Here is a 26,122-nt window from a genome sequence, read left to right as displayed (position 1 = left end):
AAGTTTATGTAAGTTTGTTTTCATAGGAGAGGTCATGGGCCTACATTTTAGCATTCTGAATCTCGTCAAAATGTCCAAGGTGTACTTTCCTTAGTTTAGTACAATATTATTGGAATTCTACCATACTTCTAACCCTAGGAAGTAATGAAGTAGTCCCAAGTCCTTCATATCAAATTTTGTGGATAGATCTTTCTTGCATTGATCTATAAGGTGATCATCTCCTGTGATTAATAGGTCATCAACATATAAAATCAATATTAGCATATCACCTTTATTTCTTTTGTAGTAGAGATTAGGATCTGCATCATTTTTAGTGAAACCTAGTTTAGAGAGATAGGTGTCAATTCTTTCATACCAGGCCCTGGGAGCCTGTTTGAGCCCTGTTGTGACCATTTCACACATCGCCCCATCGCAAATGGGGACCCCCTCTTTTTGCTTGTTTTTCGCTCGTTTTCGCTTTTGGTTTTTAGGGTTTTGTTAGTTAGTTAGTTGTCTGGATTTAGGGCTAAGCCTTAGGGTTTTAAATCTCGCCTTTTCAAGCCAAAATCCAGTCATTTTTGAGAGCCTTTTGAGCTTCTTTTCTGGAATGCAAATTTTGAATGCAATGATTTCGCCAAAATGGTCTAATTTTCAATTAGAATGTTCATGCAGAGCTTAAACTTGTCTAAATGATGACCGTCAATATGAATTTTTGTCTGACTGAATATTTTGACCAAATTTTGACTTTTTTGAAGTTTGATCCTGGGCATCGGAATTGATTTGTTTTTGCCTCGTGAAGTGTTAAAATGTGAAAAATCTTGTTATTTTGGCCTGTAGGAGCAAAATCGCTCCTGTCCCTCAGTGAAGGACGGGAGCTCAATTTCAAATATCTTATTGTCCCTACAGAGTCCAGACAAATTTTACGTTTGAGATGATAGAGAACGACAAGATCTTTCATTTGAATATAAATTGAAGATTTTCATGAGCACAGAAATGCCTCCAGGAGCAAAATCGCCCCTGTCCCTCAGTGAAGGACCGGAGCTACAATTCAAATTTCGCCTTGTCCTTGCAAGATTTTGAAAACTTAATGATTTGAGGACGTCCGAAGGAAGATACTTTGCCAAATGAATATAATTTGAGATGCAAAAAACGAAGGAAAATGACCTATATTGACTAAATCGCTCCTGTCCCTCTCCAAGGGACCAGGGCGAGGTACCTTGTAGCTCTCGTCCCTCTCCTAGGGACCAGAGCGATTTCCTCCATTTTGCAAAATCCAGACAAGGGTCGAGGCAAGTTTACGTTCAAAAACAAGGGAAAACATGAGATGAATGCATTGAATATAAATTGAAGATTTTTGGACGTCCATACCAGTGCTAAATGCCTAGTTCGCTCCTGTCCCTCAGGAAGGGACCAGAGCGATTCTTGATATAATTGCTTTTCTTGCAAAGTTACAAATGGTGCCAAGGCATGGGCGGATAGAGTAAAGAAGGACGAATCCGTTGAATATAAACTTAGCGCATGGCAAAGTGAGATGAAAGCCACAAAGGAATGGATCGCTCCTGTCCCTCTCCAAGGGACCAGGGCGATACAATGGTGATGATGCGTCCCTCCAGAGTTCAAGGTCGTCCCTCCAAGGTTCAAGGCCGATCCAAGTTAGGACGAAGGGTGGCGAGGACATTTCAAGGCATTTCCATCAAGCGCAACGTTGCAAAGGTCATCACATGGAAGGATTTGCACTCTAACGACCTAGATCGCTCCTGTCCCTCTCCAAGGGACCAGAGCGATATCTACATAATGGCGTAAATTTCAAAAGGCAAACAAGTTTCAAGTTACCAAGAGGGTCGAAAGGACATCATTCCACGCAATGACGATAATTGCAAGTTGGTACAAACAAGAACAAACATGTTATGATGAACTTCGCTCCTGTCCCTCAGGAAGGGACTAGAACGATATTGATATATTAGATTAATCCATGCAAGATTTACGTAAAGACAAAGATACACAAGGTTACATATGCTCCAAGACATCGTTTGAAGATAATTTGCAAGAGTTTTAAACGTCAAAACATTGCTAATCAAGGTAAAAGTCTCCCATCGCTCCTGTCCTTTGGACAAGGACCAAGGCGATCCTATCAAAACACTCACGTTCCTTCAAAGTTCAAGGCGAAATGAGGATAGGAAATGCGAAGGACATCGTCGGGGAGACATTACAAAAGAGATCGAAGTTTAAAAGTCGCCAAGATCAAGGAGAAATAATGGATCGCTCCTGTCCCTCTCCAAGGGACAAGGGCGATGGTCCCTTTAATTCGTCCAAACATATGATGAAAGCGAATGGGAATAAGCGCAAAGGACACAAGCAATGATATTTCGAAGGTCAAAGATACAAGATGAACATAAAAACATGGAGATCGCTCCTGTCCCTCTCCAAGGGACCAGGGCGATAATGGTCATAGGATGCACTTGCTCGCACAAGGAAGAAATTCAAGTTCGAAAGACCACCAGATGATCGATTTGGGACGTGGAAATGAAGGAATTAAACGTCGAAAACGCAAGAATCATGCCAAAGATGGTGAATCGCTCCTGTCCCTCTTCAAGGGACCAGAGCGATGAAGTACGTCCCTCTATTTACATATTTTTTGGCGCCAAATTAAACAATTCGAATTTACTTTAAATGCTAAATCAATTTAAAAAATTGAAAATCCATTTTTTATTGGCATTTAATATGGCGTTAACATTTATTAATTATTTTTGCCTTATTTAAAAATCGAAATTTGCAATTAAAAAACGCAAGGCATTAGTAATTAATTATTTAATTAAAAAAAAAAATCGATTTAAGCGCTCATATATGGAGGTCGGCCTTGTTATGTCATTGCAAATCATTTAAAAAATGGTTTTATTTTTATTAAGTCGGCCTAAGGGGTAAAGGATGCAAGCGCTATATAAGGGGGGTAGAATTATCATTTTCTACATCATTATTTTTACCTTCCTTTATGCGAATTGACAAGAGGCGAATATAGTGCGAGTTTCATTTATCCAAGGTGGCGAAGACACTCCAAAGGTGGTGCGAATTACATTGAAGACCAAGGGTGGCGCGCTTAGACATTCCAAAGGTGGTGCGATTTCAAACCATGGTGGCGTAGACATTCCCAAGGTGGTGTGAGGCGTGCGAAGTGTGTTGGAAGAGGTGCGAATTGCATTGAAGATCAAAGGTAGAGCGAATTTGAAGATCCATCCAAGACCACGCCTAAGGCGAATTTGCTAAGGACTTGGTGATTTATTTGTGCGAAATTGAAGATCACATTCTCTCCAGAGGTGGCGAAATCAAATTTGAGGGGATCATATTGAAGATTATCTTTATACCTCAATTTTGCCTAGGCAAATTTTGTGTTTGCATTCTAGAGTTAGCTCTCTATCGAGGTATGGCGATTTGATTATTATTGTTTTATTCCTTCATCGTCATATTTCAAATTTTGAATTTTAAATCTCTTAGCTCAATCGTTGTATTTTAGGAAATGATAATTCTAGGGACTTATCATGAGGTTTCCTAAAAATCTATCTCTCTTATCCACGTTATTTATTGCAAAATCTATTTCTTATAATGAAATGTTGTGTAGGTATGGCAACCCCAAAGGCGGGAGCATCCACCAGTCGCTCGGCTCTCATGAAAGAAGATCAGAAGACTGAAGAAGTGGAGACCAAGATCGTGTCCAAGTGGAGCAACATTGGAGATACAAACTTGGGGAACTTTAGCACGAAGAAGTTCCGAGAGGTCCCTTACATCGGCAAGCCATCACCTGTCGCCCGGAGAATAATAGAGAGTGGCATTATCAAGGCGGCCGGTTTTCCTCCAGCTATTCAGTGCCACGAGTTGATGATCGAGTGTGCCCGTCATTACAATCCACAGTCCAGGACAATTGTGTCCAATGAGGGAAACATTTTGGCGTACCTTTCAGAGGAAGCCATAAGTGAAGCCTTCCATCTTCCAGAGCACAGGGACATGATATACAAGAGCATTGAAGGAGCCAGATCAGTGTACGATGATGATCCAGATGCTTGCTTAAGCATAATCAACAAGAACTGGCTACTCAAGAGTCGTCCCCGTCTGAGCAAAGTACCGAACACACCACACCGGATCGATTTCCAAGAGGAGTACAGAGATTTGATTACCATGCTCAACAGAGTTACAGGAGCACCTCATGCCTTCTATTTTGAGAAATGGATGTTTTATTTCATCCAGGTGATTGTTCAAGGAAAGGGTACAATACATTGGGCTAGGATAATTAGCCATTGCTTAGACGTACAGTTGAGAAGACTCAGGGCTACTAAGTCCTTCCACATGAGTTCATATGTCATCTATGCCTTAATCAGGAGCGTTGAGTACGCAGGACTACCTCACAGAGGAGTGATTGGAAGAGGACCCGGCGAGGTCAGAGTTTGCGAATCCTATACCTACTTGCATCATCCACCAGGGAAGAACTACAAGTTAATCAATGATACTTTCACGATGAACATCACAAGGACGTTGCAAGGAGGGATTCACAACAGATTATCTCAGGATGCCCAGGAGTTAATCAAGAGGTACGGTGCTTGGTTCATTCAGTTTCCCAAGTTCACTTACATTAGAGTGTATGGATGTCCTTTACCTCCATACATGTTGCCGAGATACCCGACAGACAGGATTGTGTTACTTGAAGTAACAAGGCAGTTGGCAGCATATGTGAAGGCATTCAGACATAGACATCAGAATGGAGTTCAGGTACCTATTATTTTGGGTAATTCAGTTGAGGTATGTCCCAATGTCTCAGCCATGGATGACGCAGAGAGGGAGTTAGCCTTGTATCCTTTTTCATCTTTTGCTTGGAGGAATAGTTTTGATCCTCATGGACATTTAGAGGAGACAGTCGGTAGAAGATTTAGACATGAGTACCAGATTGAAGATTTTATGATGAATCTCCTAGATGATCTCGAAGTGAAACGTAAGATACATTCTAGATTGCCTTTGGATTTCATCAGGAAATGTAAGATTTACAGAGTAGCCGACCAAGCTCAGGACAACGGCAGGCACATCCAATCTTCATATGATAGAGAAAGCAAAACAATAAGTTTGAATTGGAATGAGCCCGAAGCCGTGGATTTAGATGATTTGATGGCACCAGTCTTGTCTTGTACTCGCAGATGGGTAGACATTCAACATCAGAAGTTGAGAGAACAAGGCATAGCCATGTCTTTTACTTTGGAAGAAAAGCCAGCCGAAGGTGGAGCAAGTGTGAGTGAAGGCAATCCCAATCCTAGGAATTCAGGTGAAGGTAACCTTCGATGTGCCAGTGAGGGCAATCTCCATCCCAGAGGTTCAAAGAGAAAGGAAAGATCAGAAAAGAAAGAGCCTTCCAAGAAAAAGCAAGGTGCCAACAAAGATCAAACACCAGGTACTTCTTCCAAGCCAGAAGATAGAACAGTTCGAGTGGAAGAATCCATGGAATCGATGGTACAGAATGATAGACAGGAGGAAGAACAGGCACAGCATGTTTCATCCGATGGATCTCTCCAAGACTATGATTTAGATAATGATAATGAAGTAACATCTCCTCCCAGACAAGAAGAAGTAGTACACAAAGAAATTCAAGTTCAAGAGACAAGATCAAATATCCCAGATTGGTTGAAGGAAAGATTGACTAAGGTGATCGTAATTGAGGACGAGGACAGTGCAATCGATCTAGAGAGCCTTGTTGGACGCTCACATATGACAACAGAGAAGAAGAAGGCTACAAAGATGTCCAAGATGATTCGAGATGAGACTGGATCTAGAAAACTGCAGATAGCTACACCGGCGGCAGACAAATATGAGGGTGAGATCCTAGCAGAGGACTATCATATACAGACTATTGAGTTAGGACCATCCACAGCAGAGCAGACTCTAGATGATGCCACCGACACATTTGAGGCACTGAAGGATAAGTTTAGAGAAGAAGTAGAAAAGAATAGAAAGCTTGAGAGAGAGGTCGGTGCATGGAGAACATATTTCAGTCACATCAATGAACCTTTGGGACGTCAGGATCCAGTTAGATCACCATTGCAGGCATTGCCCCTTCAATCAATCAATGAAGCAGAAAGATTCAGGAATATGGTCCAGCGTACATGTAATTGGATGGATAGATCTCACACGGTGGCCATTGAGTTTATTACAAGGATGTCGAAGATCACCCACCAGGCTATCCAAGTTCTTGAGATAATCCACAGATTGATGGCAACAGTAGCTGCATTTGCCCATACCAAGGACGTTGTCATTCCTGTCTTGAAAGTTATAAGACATACATCCAGAAGAATTTTAGCACAAGAGAAGATCTTGGAAGGCGATTCTCACAGTTTGTTTCAGTGGTCAACCTTACTCCATATAAAGAGTGTTCTCTTTGAGGACATCAGTATTAGATGTGGTCAAGTTGAGGAGGTGATCAATTCGATCCAGGACAGAGTATTTGAGGTACTTCGTACCATTCTTGGCAGAAGGATCGAGGTCGAGACAGATGTGGATTTACAAGAATTTGAAGATAGAATCAAGATCATCTTTCGCAAGGACGCAGATGTTACAGATGAGCAGTATGATCAAATGTATGCCACCATGCTCCTGATTGATAGAACAAAGGAACTTGAACCTACTTGGGACACAGCTCTTCTAGATGCATTTGATCAGGTTATCCACTTAGAAGAGAGTATCAAGAATCTTCCCGAGATTCCAAGCACAGAAATCGAAGGAATCGTGACAAAATTCATTGCATATGCTAAGAAAGAAAATTGGAAAGGGAATAAGATTCTAGATGAAAGGTTGTTACAGATGACATGACATTTTATTTCTCATTGGTTGATACCTCCTAGATTTTTGTGCCAAATTTAATATTTGGCTATGTATTTAATATTGTTCAGTAAAAGGGAGGTCATTTGTAACAAACCCTAATTAGGGTTTAGGTGTCATGATCTTGTCCATTGATTTACTTTCAATCTGGACCTTTCATTGTAACTGGGGATGCTATTTATACCCCCATTTTTCATTTCATTTGTAACAGAATAGTCAATAGAAAAATAGAGAATAGAGTTGAGAAATTAGAGTTGTAAGCAATTTTTATTTTGTAGTAAGATTGAGTCTTGAAGAGAGAAGTTCAAGCAATTGTTGTATATGATGACTTGGAAATCAATAAAATATTGAAGTTATGGTGTTTCGTTGCAAGTTTCTTAAGTTATCTTCATGGTTGTTGGATGTACTTGAATCACGCTCAATCAAAGTAGTTTGTTAATTAGAAAGACTAAGTGTGAGATTTGATATTTGGTAGGATTCGCAATCCAAACCACTAGCTTCTTGCTGATTGTAGGAACGCCTTGCGTGGTCGACTGGAAAACATTTTGAGTCCTTAACCTTCAAGCATTTTCGCATCTAGGATATATACCTTCGTAGTAGTGTCCTTGGTCTTTGATGCATTGAATACCATTATTACCTTAGAAGATCGCACTAATTTCAATTAAGTTGTTATCTTATGGCAAAATTGAAGTTGGTTGAGTCTTGCAAAATCTCATTCATGCTAAGTCGTTCATAGGGTTAGGCTAGATTAGACCTCTTAAACCCTGTCCTTTTTCCATTTTTTGAAAGTTCTTTTTAGATTAGTAAAACCTTCGAACTTTTGGAATCCGTAAGACGCCTTGAAGGAAACAGCAAATCACATCATACCACTAAAAAGCTTGTCCACACGTGGAGACCCCACTAAAAGAACCTTGGAGTCTATCTAACTGATCCTTTTTGCAGATCTTCAGCAGTTAGAGACTATTTTCTCAAGAGAGGATAAGATGCCTGTCGGTATTTTATTCTGTGTATGATTGTGTACAAAATACACGTCAACAAGCCCATAGAGAGCTTTCTTAAGTCTACATACATGAGACTCTGCATTATGAATTTCAAACCCTTCAGGTTGCTCTAGGTAAACTTCTTCTGAGATCTCACCATTTAAAAATGATGTCTTAACATCCATCTGGTGTACCTTCCATCCCTTTGCTGCTACAATGGCTAGTACAGCTCTTACCAATGTATATCTGGCATCAGGTGCAAATGTTTCTTCATAATCTATTCCTTCCCTTTGTGAGAACCCTCTAGCTACAAATCTGGCCTTGTGTTTTTCAATACTGCCATCTGCAGCATGTTTGATCTTGAAAAGCCATTTAGATGAAACAACAAATTTCTTAGTTGGCCTAGGAACAATCTCCCAAACATCATTCTTCATAATGGATTGATACTCTTCAGACATGGCATCCTTCCATACTTGATGTTCAAGTGCATCTGATACATTGTTTGGTTCAACTTTAGAGAGATCATTCATAAGGGCAACATAGCTAGTGAATTTATTAGGCCTTTTACTTTCTCTGAAGGTTCCTGAAGGAGCAGCAAAGTTTTGAGCTTCTCTTACAGTCTTGGTGGCCCATAGTGGTCTTTTCTTGAGTTTTTCTCTAGGTGGGTTTTGAGTTTCACCTATAGTCTCCTCAGGATTCTCCCTCTGAAGCTCAGGAGTAGGATCTTCTTCTATGTTAGGAGTAGGGATATAGATTTCAGGTTCTATTGTACTTTGGGCTCTTTTGAAGGCTAAGTTTTCTTCAAAGATTACATCCCTACTAAGTTCAATATTTCTTTGACCTTGTACATAAATTTTATAGGCCTTGGATGTTTCACTATATCCTACAAGTATTCCCCTTTTTCCAGAAGATTCTAGTTTTAGTCTTTTCTCTTTAGGTACATGTATATAGACAGGACACCCAAATATCCTAAGGTGGCTGATATCTGGCTTTATTTTGGTGAAGACTTCCTCAGGAGTTTTATCTTCAAGGTGGGAGTGAGGACATCTGTTTTGTATATATACCGCAATGCTAGTTGCTTCTGCCCAAAGTTTGATATTTAGATTTTGATCAAGGATCATGGCTTTGGCAGCTTCTACAATAGTCCTATTTTTCCTCTCAGCTACCCCATTTTGTTGAGGATTATAAGGTATTGTTAACTCCCTCTTAATCCCTGAATTTTTACAAAAATCTTTAAATAATTCTGAAGTATATTCCCCCCATTGTCAGTTCTTAGGGTTGATATTCGCATGAAGTAGGAGTTGATTGTCTCCTCTTTGTTCATCGTGATATGATTTATCTCTCGTTTCAATGCCAGAGTACAACTTGCATTTGATATCTCAAATGTCCTTTCAAGTGCTTTGAACATTTTGTAAGCCGTCTCTTGTTTCTTTGATGGGCATTATGTTGTTTCTTACCCCATCAACTATTATTTTAATAGCCTTTTCATTTCCCTCAATCCATGTTGTTTTGTCGGGTTCATTCTCGGGTGTTGCACTTTCAGTTTGAACATATGAATCAACTTTGTTTTCTCTCAAAATCATTTTGATTCTAAACTTCCAAGTTGAGAAATCATCGCTACCTCCGAGTCTATCTTCGAATCTAATAGCGCTGGCCATTTTGGAAATGTGATGTAATATATAATTTTGTTCTTGAATTATTCAGAAATTGAATAGCCTCAGATTCAATTAGCCTCGCTCTGATACCATGTAAAGTTTTATTCAATTGCAATAAAAGAACAAATTATATATGTGAGAATTTTATATGATTATATTGTCTGATAATCTGATTGTTTTGTTGCAGGCTGAAGGAGAGAGATCATTAATATTTTTATGTCTTCTCCAAATGATTCATGTCGGGCTTTATATGTTTTAGAAGACCGGTCAATAGATGTCTTGACCGGTCATGTCTTTTAGACATGACTGATCAAGGCACCTATCGATCGGTGTCTTTCCATATTGCACATCCCGATTTCGGTTATGTTTGGTAACTAACATTTAATACTTAAACACTCGATTGAAACGGTGTTAGTTATGATACTTTGTTAATGGCCCGATTATAAATGTTTATCGGTATGAACTAAACCCGATAACAAATAGCATTACATATGCTATCGGGTTAATACCCCAATAGCATATTAATGCCGATTCATAAATGAATCGACATTAATATGCTATCGGGTTATTAGCCCAATAGCATTTAGATCGACGCTTAACTATGTTAAGCAAGTCGTTGATCTAATCCATCTTTATCCAATGCCAATATCATAATCATGATCAATGTTACAATCTGATAAACATATTCAGTTCGGAAAGCACAACTCAGATAATCTAATAGCATAGATGAATAAACCATAACAGAATAAAGGAGATTAACGGGTTAGAGAAGTCTTATCTTGCAAAAGCTACTAATGCATTAACACACTTGAGTGACATCTGAAATCCTTTAACTCAAAGATTTCACTTGACATTTTCAACTTTAGAGATGATCATGAAACTCAATTATCAGCTAGATCAAATGATGTGTGCTGCCAGTTACAATGCCACATTCTGTCAAATATATTGTATGTACTTATGCATGTAATATTTTTATTTTTTTCTATAATATGTATGCCCCATTTCTGAACTAGTTTCTCTTAAATTTAATGATGTATTATATTGTTATATGTGACCAACAAATTAAGCAATTAAACTTGATTTTCAGCTAGATTGCATTCATTATGAAGGACGTCAATTCTTTAGGGGTGAGCGGCAAAGCCAATATGTTCATCCTCCTTAGCCAATACATATACAAGTGCAATTAAAAGCTAATAATTCAGTTGCAGTGATGTCCAAATAGTCACTAATATTGGCATGGAGTATTCCAGGAAGTTCCTTCTTCACAAAGCTAGCAAATCATATGCATTACAATCTTGTTCCTAGTGAGTGAGATCATTTGCTAAAATTATAGTGTTTGATATACGCAACTGTTTCAGTTTTAATTTTGGATGAGGGTTGCTCCTAAAAACAAAGATCACAAAAACTAACATACCAAACATTAGATTCTTACCTCAAGTGGTTCTCCACCTTCATTATCAACAATGTCAGACCCAGTCAATGAGTCAATTGTAGAACACCCATCTGAACCAAACCTTTCAAACTTTCTTTCAGACTGTTGAATCCTCTCTATATCATGACCCCGTACTTCTCCAGTAGATCTCACCAGTATTTTAGGAGGAAAAGGTTCAAGCTGTATTTCACCATCTGAGTGCCATCCATCACGTACTGTAAGTAAATCACCATATTCATGTACAATGCTCTCACCTACACCTTCCTCGTCTTCAGAAATACTTTGGGATCTATCTATACTAGCACTATTTGAACCATTCATTCTAGCATCCTCAGATATCAATGGCAACTTCAAAAATTGATGGTCCCTTGATGTTGTACAAATCCCCTCGGCTGATGGTGAGGCACCGACAACTTTACGTCGAAGACCATCAGAAACATCTTTAAGTTGGCGGACTATGTCATCCATAGCATCATCTACATTGACTGTAGTGACAATGTGTACCAGAAAACAATTAGATGAATATGAGAAAATGGAAAGGCCTATAAATACATAGGATTTAGAGCAGCAGTCCTTTATGTTTATAGTATATATTACCCTGTCTTTTTATTCGTCTTGTTAATTTGAGAATACATGATAACAAATCAAATAACTAATTTACAAGACTCTAATTAGTTTACAGATCTAACAGATACTACTAAATCCATATTACAAACCAAAAGATACAACTAAATCCATATTACAAACCAAAAGTCAAATTTGCTCTTGATTCTCACGAAGAACAAGATTGTTTCAGATCCATACACTTGCAAGACATAGCCAAAAATCTCCATTATATACACAGACATACAAAAATGATGGAACTAAAATCGACAGTGAAAAAAAAAGTACTACATAAAGCAATCTAAAAGATACTACTAAATCCATATTACAAACCAAAAGTCAAATTTGCTCTTGATTCTCACGAAGAACAAGATTGTTTCAGATCCATACACTTGCAAGACATTGCCAAAAATCTCCATTATATACACAGACATACAAAAATGATGGAACTAAAATGGACAGTGAAAAAAAAAGTACTACATAAAGCATAAAATAATATAGAAGCCAAAACATGGGAGAGTTGGAAAGGATAAAAGGAAAATGTCCTAGAATTATCAAGGAAATCCTATTAGATGTAATTTAATGTTCTATTTAAGTGATGTATGTTAATGATATAATAAAGCCATTTAGTTAATTCTAAAAGGTAAGTTACAATGTAAATTAAAACTGCCTTGTAATAAATTAATATTTACTCGCATGCTTAAGTTTACTTAGGCAAATTATCATTTCCTAGGTGCTAGGTAAGGTTAATATTATTTTATTAGTTACCTGCATTTAGTATTTTGTGCCAATAGATGGCAGGTAATTATACCTACCCTCACACCTCATTGATGCTCTAATAACTGCTCTTGCCTTTATATAGTAGAGCTCATGTACATTTCATATCATCTCAATCTCAATATCATTCATCTATTGGTGAAATATCATATTCTCTATTGTGAAGATTTATAGCTGTTTGCAGGTCTTGGGAAATTGATAATTCCTACAAATACAAACCACAATAATTTTAACTTTTAAGTGTGTGCCATTCAATTCTCTCAAACTACATGTATTCATTCTTCCAACATTTGTCATCAAAGCTGGGACACTTTAGGAAGATTATACAGAATCAAAGTGAGGCAGCCCTAGAAAGGGTACACAGGTTCAGAGTGAGGAAGCCATAGGAAAGGGTGTGCCAATTTAATTTACTTGGAAGGAAAAGACTTCATCAAAACAGTTACCATAAGCAGGACTGCAAATTGTTGTGCAAGCAGACAAATAGTTGCCCGAAGAAAACAGAAATATTGTCATCCAAGGAAATAAACTGTTATTTGAAAAATAAAAATAAAGATAAAATGAAAAAGCAGAAATAAGAAATCTATAAATGAATAGTGAATGGTATTAAAATAATATTGTAATATTAGTTTATAATGGTCAATTAAATCATTAGAATGGACTTTAGGAATATTCTTTTATTATTTTACCTGTCATTCTTACCCTCTGCTTTCTTAGTTGTCAATCTTCCTTTACAGATAGATCTTTTGCAACTCTTAGCACAGACTTTCACTCCTTAGCAAATACGGATATCTTGGTAATCAATCCATGTTTTGTATTTTCGTAATATGGCATCGAAGCTCAGGGCACACACCTCGGGGTTGGTGAATACGTGAGATCTATGGACTATTGCAGTGACGATTCACACACTTGACACAGAAGAATGTGCTAACGGATGTTGTACAGATTTGTACAACGGTTTTTGGTGGTTCTTTCACCAAATCGTGGATTTTTCCTGGACTGAAAATTGCACCATTTGTATGCAAAACAGCACTAGGTTATTGTGGAAAATTGTGATTTTTGTCTCTAAATATTTGTGAATTTTTTCAACAGCAGCAAATCTCATCATTCTTGTTTGCAAGTCCCATGGAATATTTTCTCTGAAATTGCACCCCTTTCTTTCAAAAATAAACATGATGTTTTTTGAGAATCAATCATGCAGAAAATTAGATTTACATGGAAGGAGAAGAATTCATCAAAAGAGCTACTACAAGTGGTACTGCAATTTTTTGTCCAAGAAAACAATCTCATTGATGATGAATATCATGTTGCGCACCTTCATGAGTTAGAACTTAATGAACGGCACCTCAAAAAACTTAACCATCTGCACTCATACCAGAATAATCTTTGTCACGGCTACAATAAGAAGATCAAAGCCCATGAATTACTGTCCAAGCAAACAATCTCATTGATGATGAGTATCGTGTTGCACACCTTCATGAGTTAGAACTTCTTAATGAGCAGCACCTCAAAAGCCTTAACCATCTACACTCATACCAGAATCATCTTTCTCAAAGCTACAATAAGAAGATCAAAGCCCATAAGTTTGAGGTTGGTGATCTCGTGCTCAAGGAAAACTAGAAAAATCTACATGACAGAGATAAGAATAGTAAAATTGAGCCTGATTAGTTAGGCCCATATGTCATCATCACAAAGTATGGCTCAGAAGCTATCAATTAACTACAACAAAGGATCACTTGCTTGACAAGACCATCAACATCCTACACTCCAGGCATTTTCATGCCTAATTTGAGGAATATCCCAATAGAAATAATAAAAAATTGAAAAACAATGGAAAAATAGAAAAAAATTCAAATGGTAAAGATAAAAATCATCATCTTGTGAACCTTGATAAGATAAATTGTCATATCATTTGTCTTCATGAACCTTCCAAATCCTTCATCCATCACATGCATTTGCAAGATGCATCCTTCCCAAATCAAGCATAATCCTCATCCATTTACCTTATTAACACCTTGGCAAGAGATGATACAACTGAATGTCAATTGACAATTAATTATTTAATTCTTTATTTTATCTTTGATATTTAATTTACTTTTGATCTTTTGATTTACCTTTTGATAAATCTTTTGACCCATATCATGCCTACTCACAGTTGCCACAATCATTATATATCATGGTGTGCTTTGATTGGTACACATCGAGGCATAGTCTATTGTTTGTGTGCCATGTTTGTTGATTGTTCTCTCACAGTACTCACAAAGGTCAATAACCTTGAGATGTGATGGGAACTCTTCATGTTTGTTGCTTATTCTCTCCTTGGTCCACCAAGGTCAATCACCTTGAGATGTGATGGGAACTCCTCTTTGTGTTTGATGGTTTGTTGCTTACTTGAAAGTCGGTCCATCAGTCTTCTATACCCTAGTACATAACATCCAATGCTATATCAAAATAAGGTCGCTCTCCATATGCCAAAATGATGTCACAATCCCAATATCTATTTCTCCATGTCTTGTCATCCATTGTCATCATGTCATCTATTCACTTTTTTATGATTGTGCTTGCCTCCATCTCTTCTTGTTCTCCCATAACCCTTCACCTGACATCTAATTTTATGCTTATCATTTTTATTTCAAAGCTCACTCATGCATCTTTCCATGATTCACCTCTTGAGGGGGCTTCATCATCTCACCATTCAATCTTTTGTTATTTCCTCCACATGACTAAGACATATCATTTTCTTCCTAGCTTCTTTCCTTTTCTTTTGTTTTTTGAAACAATGTTATTTCGGACATTTACTCAATGAAAGGCAAAATGTAGACACTAAAATATTTGTTGCCTTTGCCATCATCATTCCATCATAGTCCACTAGTACATATTATCATTTCATTACTTATTTATAACCAATACCCCCTAGAACCTAATCATTTAATTAAATAATTCTTAATTATTTTGTTAAATTGAGCTAACATTATTCATTAATTTAATAATTATTTATCCATATTGATCCTTTTCTTTATCCATTTACTTTCCACATATTATCCATTAAAAAATTAGTTAATATTAACTTCCACCTAATATGCACCTATAATTCATTTAATTACTTATTAAATCATCAAAATCCATTTCACCTAGTTAATTATCTAGTCTATCCACTTCATTCAGAAATGCTAGTAGTCCCACTCACCAATCTAATCCACTTCACTCGCATGCACTTAGTTAAATATTTCATAAAAATAGTCAACTTCCCTTAACTCCCTCATGCACTCAATTAACTACTTCATGCAACCAATTCACTCATCAATCCACTTTGTTATCTTCACAATCAATAATAATTATTTTAATAAAAAATTACTAATGTGCTACTCTTAAATGCTTGCCACCTCTCATCAATTCCCCTAAACATGGATCAAACTTGAAATCCAAAATTGAATCTCAATTGTCCATTAAATTCTCTTGAAATCCTATAAATCAAACCTCTCGTTCATCATTTGAACAATCACTCCTTTATGTATATATATTTTGTTTGTTTATCATCAAAGGAATGCAATTGTTATGCTAGCAAATTGAAAACCCACATTCCAAAACGAGTAAATCTTTAGATTAGGCTAAATCTAGGGTCTAAAAGTTGAGTGCTTAATTTGATGCTTATTTGTTTATTTTACTTTGCATGAATTCACTATTTTAGCAGATTTTGTATCAAAGTTGATAGGGCATATTGGGTCCTAGAAACACTACACCAAAATCCTCAAATGTATTTTCACCTTCAAGGGCAAGGGCATCAAGAAGGTAAAATCAAGGTCACCAACAAACTAAGGAGGGTTTAGGACCAATTAAAGAGTGGATATTTTCCTCTACACTTTGAGCTCATCTTAGACCCGAAAGGGTTTTCCTAGAGGCGTCTTAAACAAGATAAAAAAAGGCTAAAAGATAAGACAAACCAAGACTATCACAGTTGTATCTATTCAACCCCCAAAGAGTGTCACTAAGTTAAATCTAACCAATTGCTCAATGACCTCTTATATAGTTGATAGGGACATCATTTCAAGGAGTGCAATATGCACGCAGATTGACATGATCAGCAAATCTAAATAAACTAGCATGTTTCCTTGGTGTTGTGAAGTAATCACACATCACCCCATTGCAAATGTGGACCCCCTTCTTTTTTTTCGTTTTTTTAGGTTAGGGTTTTTGTCTTCAGTCTCTAAGACTCAGAAATGAGTCAAGTTTTGCGAAATTTGGGGAAGTCATCAAAGTCAAAAAATGAAGCAACGGTTGAAAGGATGTCTTGACAGTACGAATGGGCTCAGATAGGCCAAAGGAGTAAAATCGCAATTTCTCAGGGTCAATTCTGACAACTTACTTTTTTTAGGGTTTTTGCTTTTTTGCTTTTTCCTTAAATTAGAAAGTTTTTTTTGGCATTTTGGGGCCAATCCTGAAACCTGCTTTTTCGACCTGTTTTTTTCTAAAAATAGAATTTGCTTTTTACTTTTTTCAGATCCAAAGCAAGTTTCAAGTCAGAGGATTTCATCCAAAATGCACTAGTTATGAAATAATTTAGAATCCAGAAGATACATTCTAGAAAAGTTAAGTTTAAGGTCATGGCAAAAAGGCTAAGTCTAGAGTCAAAATCAAAAGAGTTCACCATTCAAACTCCAGAATCATTTGTTCATGGCAAAGAAATTTCAGTCAATATGAACTCCGCCATGGAATGATTTAATTCTTCCTTGTGCTTGTGTCAAAGCCTACCCAAGAAGGGGTGATGGAGGTCATTGAAAGTGGAAGAAAGGTTTGGAATTTTATTTAAGTATGGCAACATCATGCCAACTTCCTATTAAGAGAGCAAGTCCGCCCATCCCAAGGTATAATGATTCTTGTCAACTTGCAGAGTCCGCCATTAGCAAAAGGTAAAGTTTTTCATGAGCCCATCAAATCTGCCATAGACACATTGAAGTCCCTCCCAAGGCAAGGTGAAGTCCACCCTAAGGATTAATATCAAAGTGATTAAGTGTTGAGGGGTAAGGATGTTGGTTAAGCATGGCAAGCATGTTAAAACTTCCTTGGCAAGACCTCACGTCTGCCCTAGCTAGGAATAAAATTTCTCTCCATGTGTGAAGTCCGCCCTCCTTAAGGTGGAACATTCCTATGTCAATGATGAAGTCTGCCCTTATGATGATTAAAACTTCCTTGATCACTAGCATAGTCCCCCCTAACATGTGAAGTCAGCTCAAAATTAATGTCAAGGCAGGTGTAAGTGTTGGTATTTTGAAGGGAAATGGTAGAAACAAGGCTAAGTGTTGAAGTGAAAAATGAAAAGCACTAAGTATACTATTCTTACACACTTGCAGACTCCACCCTAGACCTTCGAAAGCATTCCCAACTCAGATGTGAAGTCCACTCTTGCAAGATGGAGTAAATGTGGCTAAGGGTTAGATCAAGCTTGCAAAAGAAAGAATTTCCCAGAACACATATCAAGTCCTCCCTATGTGATGGGATGGGGTTTGGGATAGACTAGCCTAGTCTATGCTCCTGGATCCTTCCCTGGGATCACCTGGTGTTCTCTCCAAACCCTAGGGTCTCTAGGACTTCCCTCTGCTCGAGGAATCCCTTGACCTTGCCCAATCCACCCACCAATGAGTTGCTATGCTGCTCCTAAGGTCTCACCTACTCATGAGACTCTAAATCCCTTACTATGACTAATAAGGGCTAATCTTGTTCCACACCTTCCAAGGTCTTGGCAAGGTTGTTTCAGGTCTATTTCATGGTCTATCCACCCATTCATGAGCCCCCAAGAGGTTTCAAGATTCTAACCCCTTACCGATTTCACAAATTTGTGTTTTTGCCTTCAAATAGCGCTACAAGGATTAGGACCAATTAGGCCTCCTAACCGGTCTTCTAGGGCTCCCTCTCACAAACGATGCACAAACAATCCTAACTCCCAAAATGGACTGCCATTCAATTGGCAAGGGCTCAAGGATTTTCTAGGTTTTGGGCCTCCAAATGGCCGTACAGTGCCTAGGGTGAATTTTGGGGTTTTTCAAGGGTTTTGTAAGGGTTTTGTAGTCTGCCTGGGTCACAGTGAAGGTTTTGTGTGTTAGCCACCTTGTTTGGATTGGTGGAGGCTCCTCCTTCACACCAATGATGCTTTTAACACTCCTCTACACCTCCTCCAAAGGATATACTCTCCTCTGTCCAACCTTGCTCTCCAAGACCTCTACAATTCAACCTCTCCTAACCGGGCACTGTCCAGTCTCGCCTAGAAGTAGGTCTTTGCTTGGCCTTCCTGCATATTCAAGGGCCCTGCTTGTTTTGCAGTATGGTACAAGGTCTGCACTCTCATTCCCCATGGTTTCATGGTGGTTCCACAACGGGGAATGGAGTTAAGACTTCATTTACACAATCCTGTCCAAAACTGGACAGTAAGAAGACGATTTCCAAACTATTTACAAACTTATTCAATCTGCAAGTAAAAACCTAAACTAATTGCTTGAAATGAAAGTATTTACACCATGACAAACATTCCACACAGATTCAGACGTTTCTCAATCCATTAACTTGCTTGTTTTCTTCATTCAAACTGACCAGTAACAGTTTTACAGTCTCAGTCTGATCTCTTTGCTAGGGCCGTACAAAGTCTGACATTCAACCCATGAATTTAGGGTTTGCAAGTACTTATACTACCTTTGCCTCGGTCTGTGTGCCCAAACTAGGGTTTTCCACGCTAACCTAAAGAACTTGACATCATGGTGGAAAAGTTGCTTGACAACTTTTAAAAGTTGTCATGCAACTTTTGCAACTTTTGAGCAACTTTCCCAATGTTGCTCTTTATGACTCCTAGACCCACATTGGGCCAACCTAAGGACACCACCATGTTATAAAGGACCCCTAAACACTTCAAGGACACACATACCCTCCATTTTCAAGAAAATCACAATCTTGACTCATGACCCCTTAGATCTCCACTAGGACCCTAACTAGGACCTATGAGCACATGGCTCATTATTTTATGTACAATGGCTTCATAAGAAGCATAACACCAACAAAACAAGAAAGAGAAAGAGTTTGGAAGGGTGCTCCTGCACCACTATGCAAGGAAAATCTTCCCCAAGATATGATGAAGTCCACCTCCCTTGGTTATAAACTTCCTCAGCTATAGGCAAAGTCCGCCATAGACCTTGGCGAGATTCCTCAAGCCTTGGCAAAGTCCGCCCTTGGCTGGGAAAAAGGAAAATTTTGGTAAAAGAGAAGGAAAAAACAATTAACGCATGGAATAAAACACAAAAACAACACGCCTAAACCCTATGGCAAAATTTGGAGATAAATGAGGTGACATGAAACAAACACAAAGATTGCAAAAACAATTCACCTAGCTTGAGGATGAGGTGGATTAAAGCAATAAAGCTAGGCACATGCCAAAATTCGTCCAACCTAAGAGAAATTCAAATGTCTTTGAATTTGGCAAAGTCAAATAAAGCAATGGAAAAGAAAAGTTCGCCAAAGTCACATGAGAACTTGGCAAGGTCTTTGGAATTAAAACATAATGGAAAAACGATAAAGCAAAGCATGAAGAGGAATTCGCCCAACTTGAGAATAGAAAGTTAAATAATTAAAACACAAAACTCATCATATGGCCAAATTCGCCTATGGAGATGGCTTCTAGAAGGATGAAAGTAAGGAATTGCAAGTAGCTTTAAAACCAAAAAACAATAAAACAGGGAAAGTTCGATTTGGAAGCCAATTTGTGACTAAGTGCATTGCCATTCAAAATTCATTACAACAAAAAAACACTCCAAGGCAAAGTTCGAGTTCTCTATGAGTATAGGCTTTGGAAACTTCACTATTCACACTTTTCTCTCATCTTTGTGAAGTTTAAACTTTCCAAGGCATCTTATCAAATTTTTAGTCAAGATTAGAAATGTAATTGCAGGTTCTAAAAAAGAATTCAAGGCATTCAAAGATTGACCAGCAGCATTCTCTGAGATTCTTCTTCTTTTCTTGCAAGTTTGAAGCATTTCAAGGGCAAAATTTTGAGATTTTGCACTCTAAAAACCCTTCTTTCATTCTAGAATCTGGTTATTAGACCAATACATAAACTTCTTACATCAAATTTCCGAGTTTCATCCATGGAGCAGGGCTGCTTTTGTGTCTCAGAGGCAGAAACCCTTGAAATCAGACTTTGTTTCATAACTTTTAGTGCTTTCCAAGTCTGATTTTAAGTTTTAAAATACTTAATGAAGTCTGATCAAACTAAATTTCAAATTTTCTGAGTCTGATTTTAGATTTCCAGAACGTGCATAAGGTCTGATTTTGATTTCTGGAGCCTTTTTTTTCACCTCTAGAAGTTCAAATCAGACTAAATTTAAAGATTTCAAGAAATTTTCTGAGTCTGATTTTAAATTTCCAGAGTGTTCCTAGACCTGATTTTCAATTCTAAGTTCAAAATCAGACATAAATTTCATAAATACCTGGTTATTCTAACTCTGACATTTGTTTCTCAGACCATACTCAGTCTGATTCTGAATCTGATCTTCAAAGTTTAATGAGAAAATCAGAGTTGTTGTTTGAAATTTGTCAAGTTGACACTATATTTGTCCCTCCTAAATTATGAATTTCTCTATATTGCAGATAGTAGATGTCAACACAGGAGGGAATTTAACGAAAAAGTCCAGATGAAGCTCAACAGCAAGGGCCCAAAGATGGAATCCAAATTTCATTCAAAGTGGAAGAGGGTCAGTGACATTGACCTTGGCCATGTTGACATTGAAGACTTCAAGAAAAGGATGTATGGGACAGATGATCGTTTTCCTTCACCAATTGCACGAAAAATGATGCGGAATGGGATCGTCCTAGCGGCTGGATTCCCTCCAGTGCAGTGTCTTGAGCTGATGCTAGAATGTGTGAAGAATTACAACGCTCATGAGAGGCAAATAGCAGCTCCTGATGGCAAAGTGCGAGCTTATCTTGGAGAAGATGCAATCAAAGAGGCACTTGGCATTCCCAATTACCATTCCACCATATACAAGACTAAGGAGGAAGCTTTGGCCATTTTTGAAGCTGATCCCATCGCTTGTACCGAAAAACTCAATAAGCAGTGGCTCCTAAAACCAAGACCACACTACTCCAAAGTGCCAAAGAGACCCTCCCGAACTGACTTCATTGAAGAATACAGAGACCTCATCCTATTGCTCAACAGGGTCATGGGAAATCTTGAGGCGTCTTCATATGAACTCTGGATGTACTATTTCATTGATGAAATCACTTCAGGTGTGAAGATGATAGACTGGGCGAAGATAATCAGTAATAATATTGATGAACAATTAAGAAACTTGGAACAAAACAAGCCTTTCAAAGTAGGAAACAAATAAAGGCCAATTCAAAGCATATGATTGCTACCCACAGTTGCAAATACAAGGAAAATCCCACTTCAAGAGAGTCAACAATGCATTCCTCATGTATATCACTAGAACTTCAAGGAGACATCCATCAAAGATTGACACCTGGAGCAAAGGAGCTGATTAGGAAGTTTGGGTCTTGGTACATACAATTTCCTAGATCACATACTTGAGAATCCAAGGATCCACAAGACGCCCTTATAAAATTCCCAAGTTCCCAACGAACGGGATGGTTTACTTGAAGTCGTTAGGCAGTTGGATACATTTGCAAAAAACCAGAGAGTTAAACAAAAGAAAGGAGGATCCTTTCCCCTTGTCATTGGAAGGATGCTAGAATCATGTCCATCAGCCCAAGCAACAAAGAATGTAGATGTTGAAATACAGTGGTACCAATTTTCATTCTACCGATCAAGGTACAACTTTGATCCTCATCGCCATATCAAAAGGGTGAATGGAAAGAAGTACAAGCACAGAGTTGATCTTGAAGATTTCTAGGCAAATGCTAAAGATGAATATGATGTAAGGAAAAGAATGCTATCCAGACTACCAATTAGCATGATTAGGACAGTAGACCTCTTTCCAATACCAGATCAGCTGGAAGATGATGGGTTCTTCACTCAGACAGGCTACGAGGGAGAAAAAGACAAACCCCTTCCCACAATGGATTGGTCCGCGCCTAAGACCGTTGATTTGGATACCCTAATGAGACCAGTCATGAGGTTTACCAATTGGTGAGTAGAGTAGCAAATTTTCAAGTTGAAAGGAAAGAAAACCATCATTGACTTATGATTTGATGAAGAATTTGGATTCTTGTTCTTCCGGGGGTGATGAGACAACACAAGACACGGAGAAGCTCAAAAGTGGGAATCCCAAGAGACAAAAGGATGCAACAAAAAGTTCAAAGCTAAAGAAGCAAAAAACAACTAAAGCAACTTCCACAGTCATCCCTTCTTTGATAGAAGTTGGATCATCCACTAATAGGGGTAAGGCTCCAACTATGAATAATTAGCAAGTTGAAAGGGAAATGCCTCCTCCAGTTCAAGAAGAACAAAATTTAGAACCAATCCAGCAAACCATTCCTAATGATCCGGTAACAATAGCAGATATGGACTTGGGAAATTTTGAAGTTGAAATTCCAGAACAGGGTTCTCAAGAAGGAATGATTTCCGCCCTCAAGGGAATTGGAGAGAGTGAAGACAATGAAGAAAATCAAGAAGACAATGACACTGAGCAGGCAACAGTGCCAAGTTGGTTATTACAGAGAATGAAAAAAAAAAGACTATTGTAGAGGTCCAACCAGTGGACAATTCAATAGAGTTCTTAGCCAAACTAAATCGACTTGTACGGATGAAAAAAGGCAAAGACATTTTCCTTACTTCATAAGGATAGTACAAGATTCCGTTCAATACAGGTGGTTGTTCCTTAAGTTCATAATCCAAAGAGGACATTGCACCTAAAAAGTATGAGGTGATGAATGTGGACATAGGTCCTACCACAAAGGAGTAGGAGGTTGCAGCGTGTTCTGAGAAGAAGGGGGCAACCTTCTCTGTTATTTCTCTTGGTAGTTAGAAAGATGACCATTAAGGGAGGGTATTAGAATATTTTTCTCTTTGTGTTATTAATGGTCATTTAAGTTGTTTCTAATTTCGCCTCTAGTTAATGATTGTTTCTTTTAGAAACATCATCTTTGTAACTCTATTTAAAGGAGCTTTGTCTCCTTGATTAATTGAACAACATCGATTCTTTGAAATCCATATGCTTTTGCATCTGTATTAATTTTAGCAGATTTATTCAAAATTTCAATAAGAGGGATCATATTAAGTCTGAATATTCATACCTTCTTTCTTATTCCCTGCCTTTCAAAGCAAGTTTGGATAAGATTGATTTGATTGCAGACCTGGTTTCTGGATTAAAATCAGAATTTAGTTACCCTAGAGTGTGGAGTTCTAATATCATTTTCGAAATTCCTACATGTGAAAACTCCATTTTCATCAAGGATGAAAAAATCACCATTAAATCATTTGACACGCGATTCATCACGAGTCAATTATGGCAATAATTAAATCGCTGAAAAACTCGTCGCCGATTTTTGAGAAAAAATCGCGAAGAAGTAGCAAAAGATTGCAGTTAAAAAAAGTTATTTCATTTTTAAGTGAAACCCTAAAGTTTTCTCGCGATATGCATTTCTTTAGACCCTCGAAAGAAAGTGGTTTTACACGTGCGGGAGACAAGGCATGCGAATGCGGACGGGAGGGAGAAAGGGCACGCAAATGCTGGAGAAAAGAAAAGAAAAACTTTTGCTATGCCTAATATATATGTGACTATAGATAAATCATAAGTAAACGAAATATAAATGAGTAATAATCTGTGAAGATATAATGTTAAAAGTTTTGGCAAAACTCAGACAATCTTTTATTATGGAATCCACTGGTTTACTAAGCACCAAAATTAACTTTGCAAATGGGCAAAGAAGTTTGACATTCCCACAAAAATTTATTCAATGCGTACCTCCCTATCTTCTGCTTTTCCACTTATTTTTACTTCATATTTATTTTTATTTTTACTTTTTTCACTTGTTTTTGGTATATGATGTGAATTTGACTCAAACTATGATTTATATATGATGGAAACCAGTAATATGCTATTGTGTTCTATAAATTTAGTGTATACATGTGTTTTTTTTAATATTTTAAGAAATTATATATTTTCAAATGTTCGATAATTTTGCCGATTTATTGCCCAATTTTTCCCAAATTTTTTGCCGATTCTCGATTTTTTTTTAAATTTCAGCCAAAAGATTTATTGTCAATTAAGATATTTTCATCTTTGATGTTCATGACTAAGTATGAAAAATGAAGTAAAAACTTCAACCACTTGGTCACTCAAAACCTCAAATTTTAGGTTGAAATATTGATTTCTAACATAGGCTTCATGTGTTTTCACAGATTTCAGTCATGATGAAGTTCCAAGTAGACAAGGATGCTCCTCCTGAATCAAGGATGAACTTGAAATGGAAGAATGTCAATGATACCAACCTCGGACATATCAATCTGAGGGAGTTTAAGAAGAGGATGTTTGGCTTGGACAACCTTGTGCCTACTGTGACCGCACATAAGATGATGAGGAGATGATGAGGAGTGGTGTCGTGCATGTTGTTGGATTTCTCCCTACTATGCAGTGCACGGAGATGGTAGTTGAGTGTGCTAGGCACTATGACCCTGTCAGTAGAGATGTTATACCCCCAGACAGAAGAGTGTTGGCAAATATCAGTGATGTAGCCATAAGGGAAGCCTTTAGAATTCTGAATACCACAACGCTGTGTATGTGACCAAGGATGAGGCCACTCAAATGTATCAAGACCACATAGAGGAGTACGAGGCCATCATCAATCATTCATGGCTAGACAAACCGAAAAAGGGTGCCTCTAAGCTGCCGAAGAAGAACTTGGTGAGGGCATACTTTAAAAGGGATATTGGAGACATGATTGTTCTATTGAACAAAATAATGGGTAATCCCCAAGGCGCTCTATTTGAGCCTTGGAAGTATTACTCCATAAATGAGATGATGAATGGAGTCAAGATGATTAACTGGGCTCAGATGACAAGCAACTACTTGGACAACCAACTGAGAAATTTGGAGGAGGATAGAATCTTCTACATGAGTTCATATTTGTTCTATTCCCTTGCTAGAACTTATAGATACAGAGGCCTCACCTGCAGAGGAGAGGTGGGAAACAAGGAGAATCAGCTTGTTGTTTACGATTGTTACCCCCAGCTACATATGGAAGAAAAAATTACATTTTAAGAGGGTGAATGATGCAATTTTTATGCATATCACACGAACACTGCAGGGTGGCTTACATCAGAGACTCTCTCAAGAGTCTAAGGATCTCGTCAGTAGATTCGGGTATTGGTACATTCAGTACCCAAGATTCACCTATATCAGAATTCAAGGATTTTTTGGACCTCTCTACAAGCTCCCAATTTATCCCACCAACCGAGTTGTGCTGCTGGAAGTTATGAGGCAACTGGAGAACATAATGATGGTTCAAATTTGGCTGATCTCATGAGATCAATAGTTGAATACTCTAAATGGTGGACATCTGAGAGAATAAAGGAGTTGAAGTCAAGAAGTGTTGCTCTTACTTATGATCTTATGGGAGCGGATGACTCTATGTCTTCCAAACATGGTATTTCTTCAGGCAATGCTTGGAATCCAGAAAGTGTTGGGTCTCGGAAGAGAAAAGAACCTACTAGAAGTTCTGGAAAAGCCAAGGGAAAGAAGATTGTTGGAGATACAAGTAGGAGACGTGAATCAAATGAAGGTCATTCGACCTTGAGTGCCGCATCTGTTGTGCCTGACCAGAATACAATTGAAGAACAGGAGATGGACACAGATATGGGGGAAGATGAAGTAAGACTACCTTCTCCTTCGGTTGAAGAGATAATGAGAGAGGATGTC

General features: G+C 37.9%; 1 protein-coding gene across 1 annotated transcript in view; it reads right to left on the bottom strand.

Annotated features, from left to right (window-relative positions):
• Window positions 1-26,122, bottom strand: part of LOC131077555 (uncharacterized) — a 164,545-nt gene that overhangs the window by 81,907 nt on the left and 56,516 nt on the right. Inside the window, exon 10 of the mRNA XM_058015073.2 lies at window positions 10,893-11,377. Coding sequence (XP_057871056.1) covers window positions 10,893-11,377 — 485 coding nt within the window. The remainder of the gene's footprint in view (window positions 1-10,892; window positions 11,378-26,122) is intronic.

Source organism: Cryptomeria japonica, chromosome 6, assembly GCF_030272615.1.
Source record: "Cryptomeria japonica chromosome 6, Sugi_1.0, whole genome shotgun sequence".
Lineage (NCBI taxonomy): Eukaryota > Viridiplantae > Streptophyta > Pinopsida > Cupressales > Cupressaceae > Cryptomeria > Cryptomeria japonica.
The sequence above is the reverse complement of the archived record's forward strand: the minus strand, read 5'-3'. Positions and strand labels throughout refer to the sequence as shown.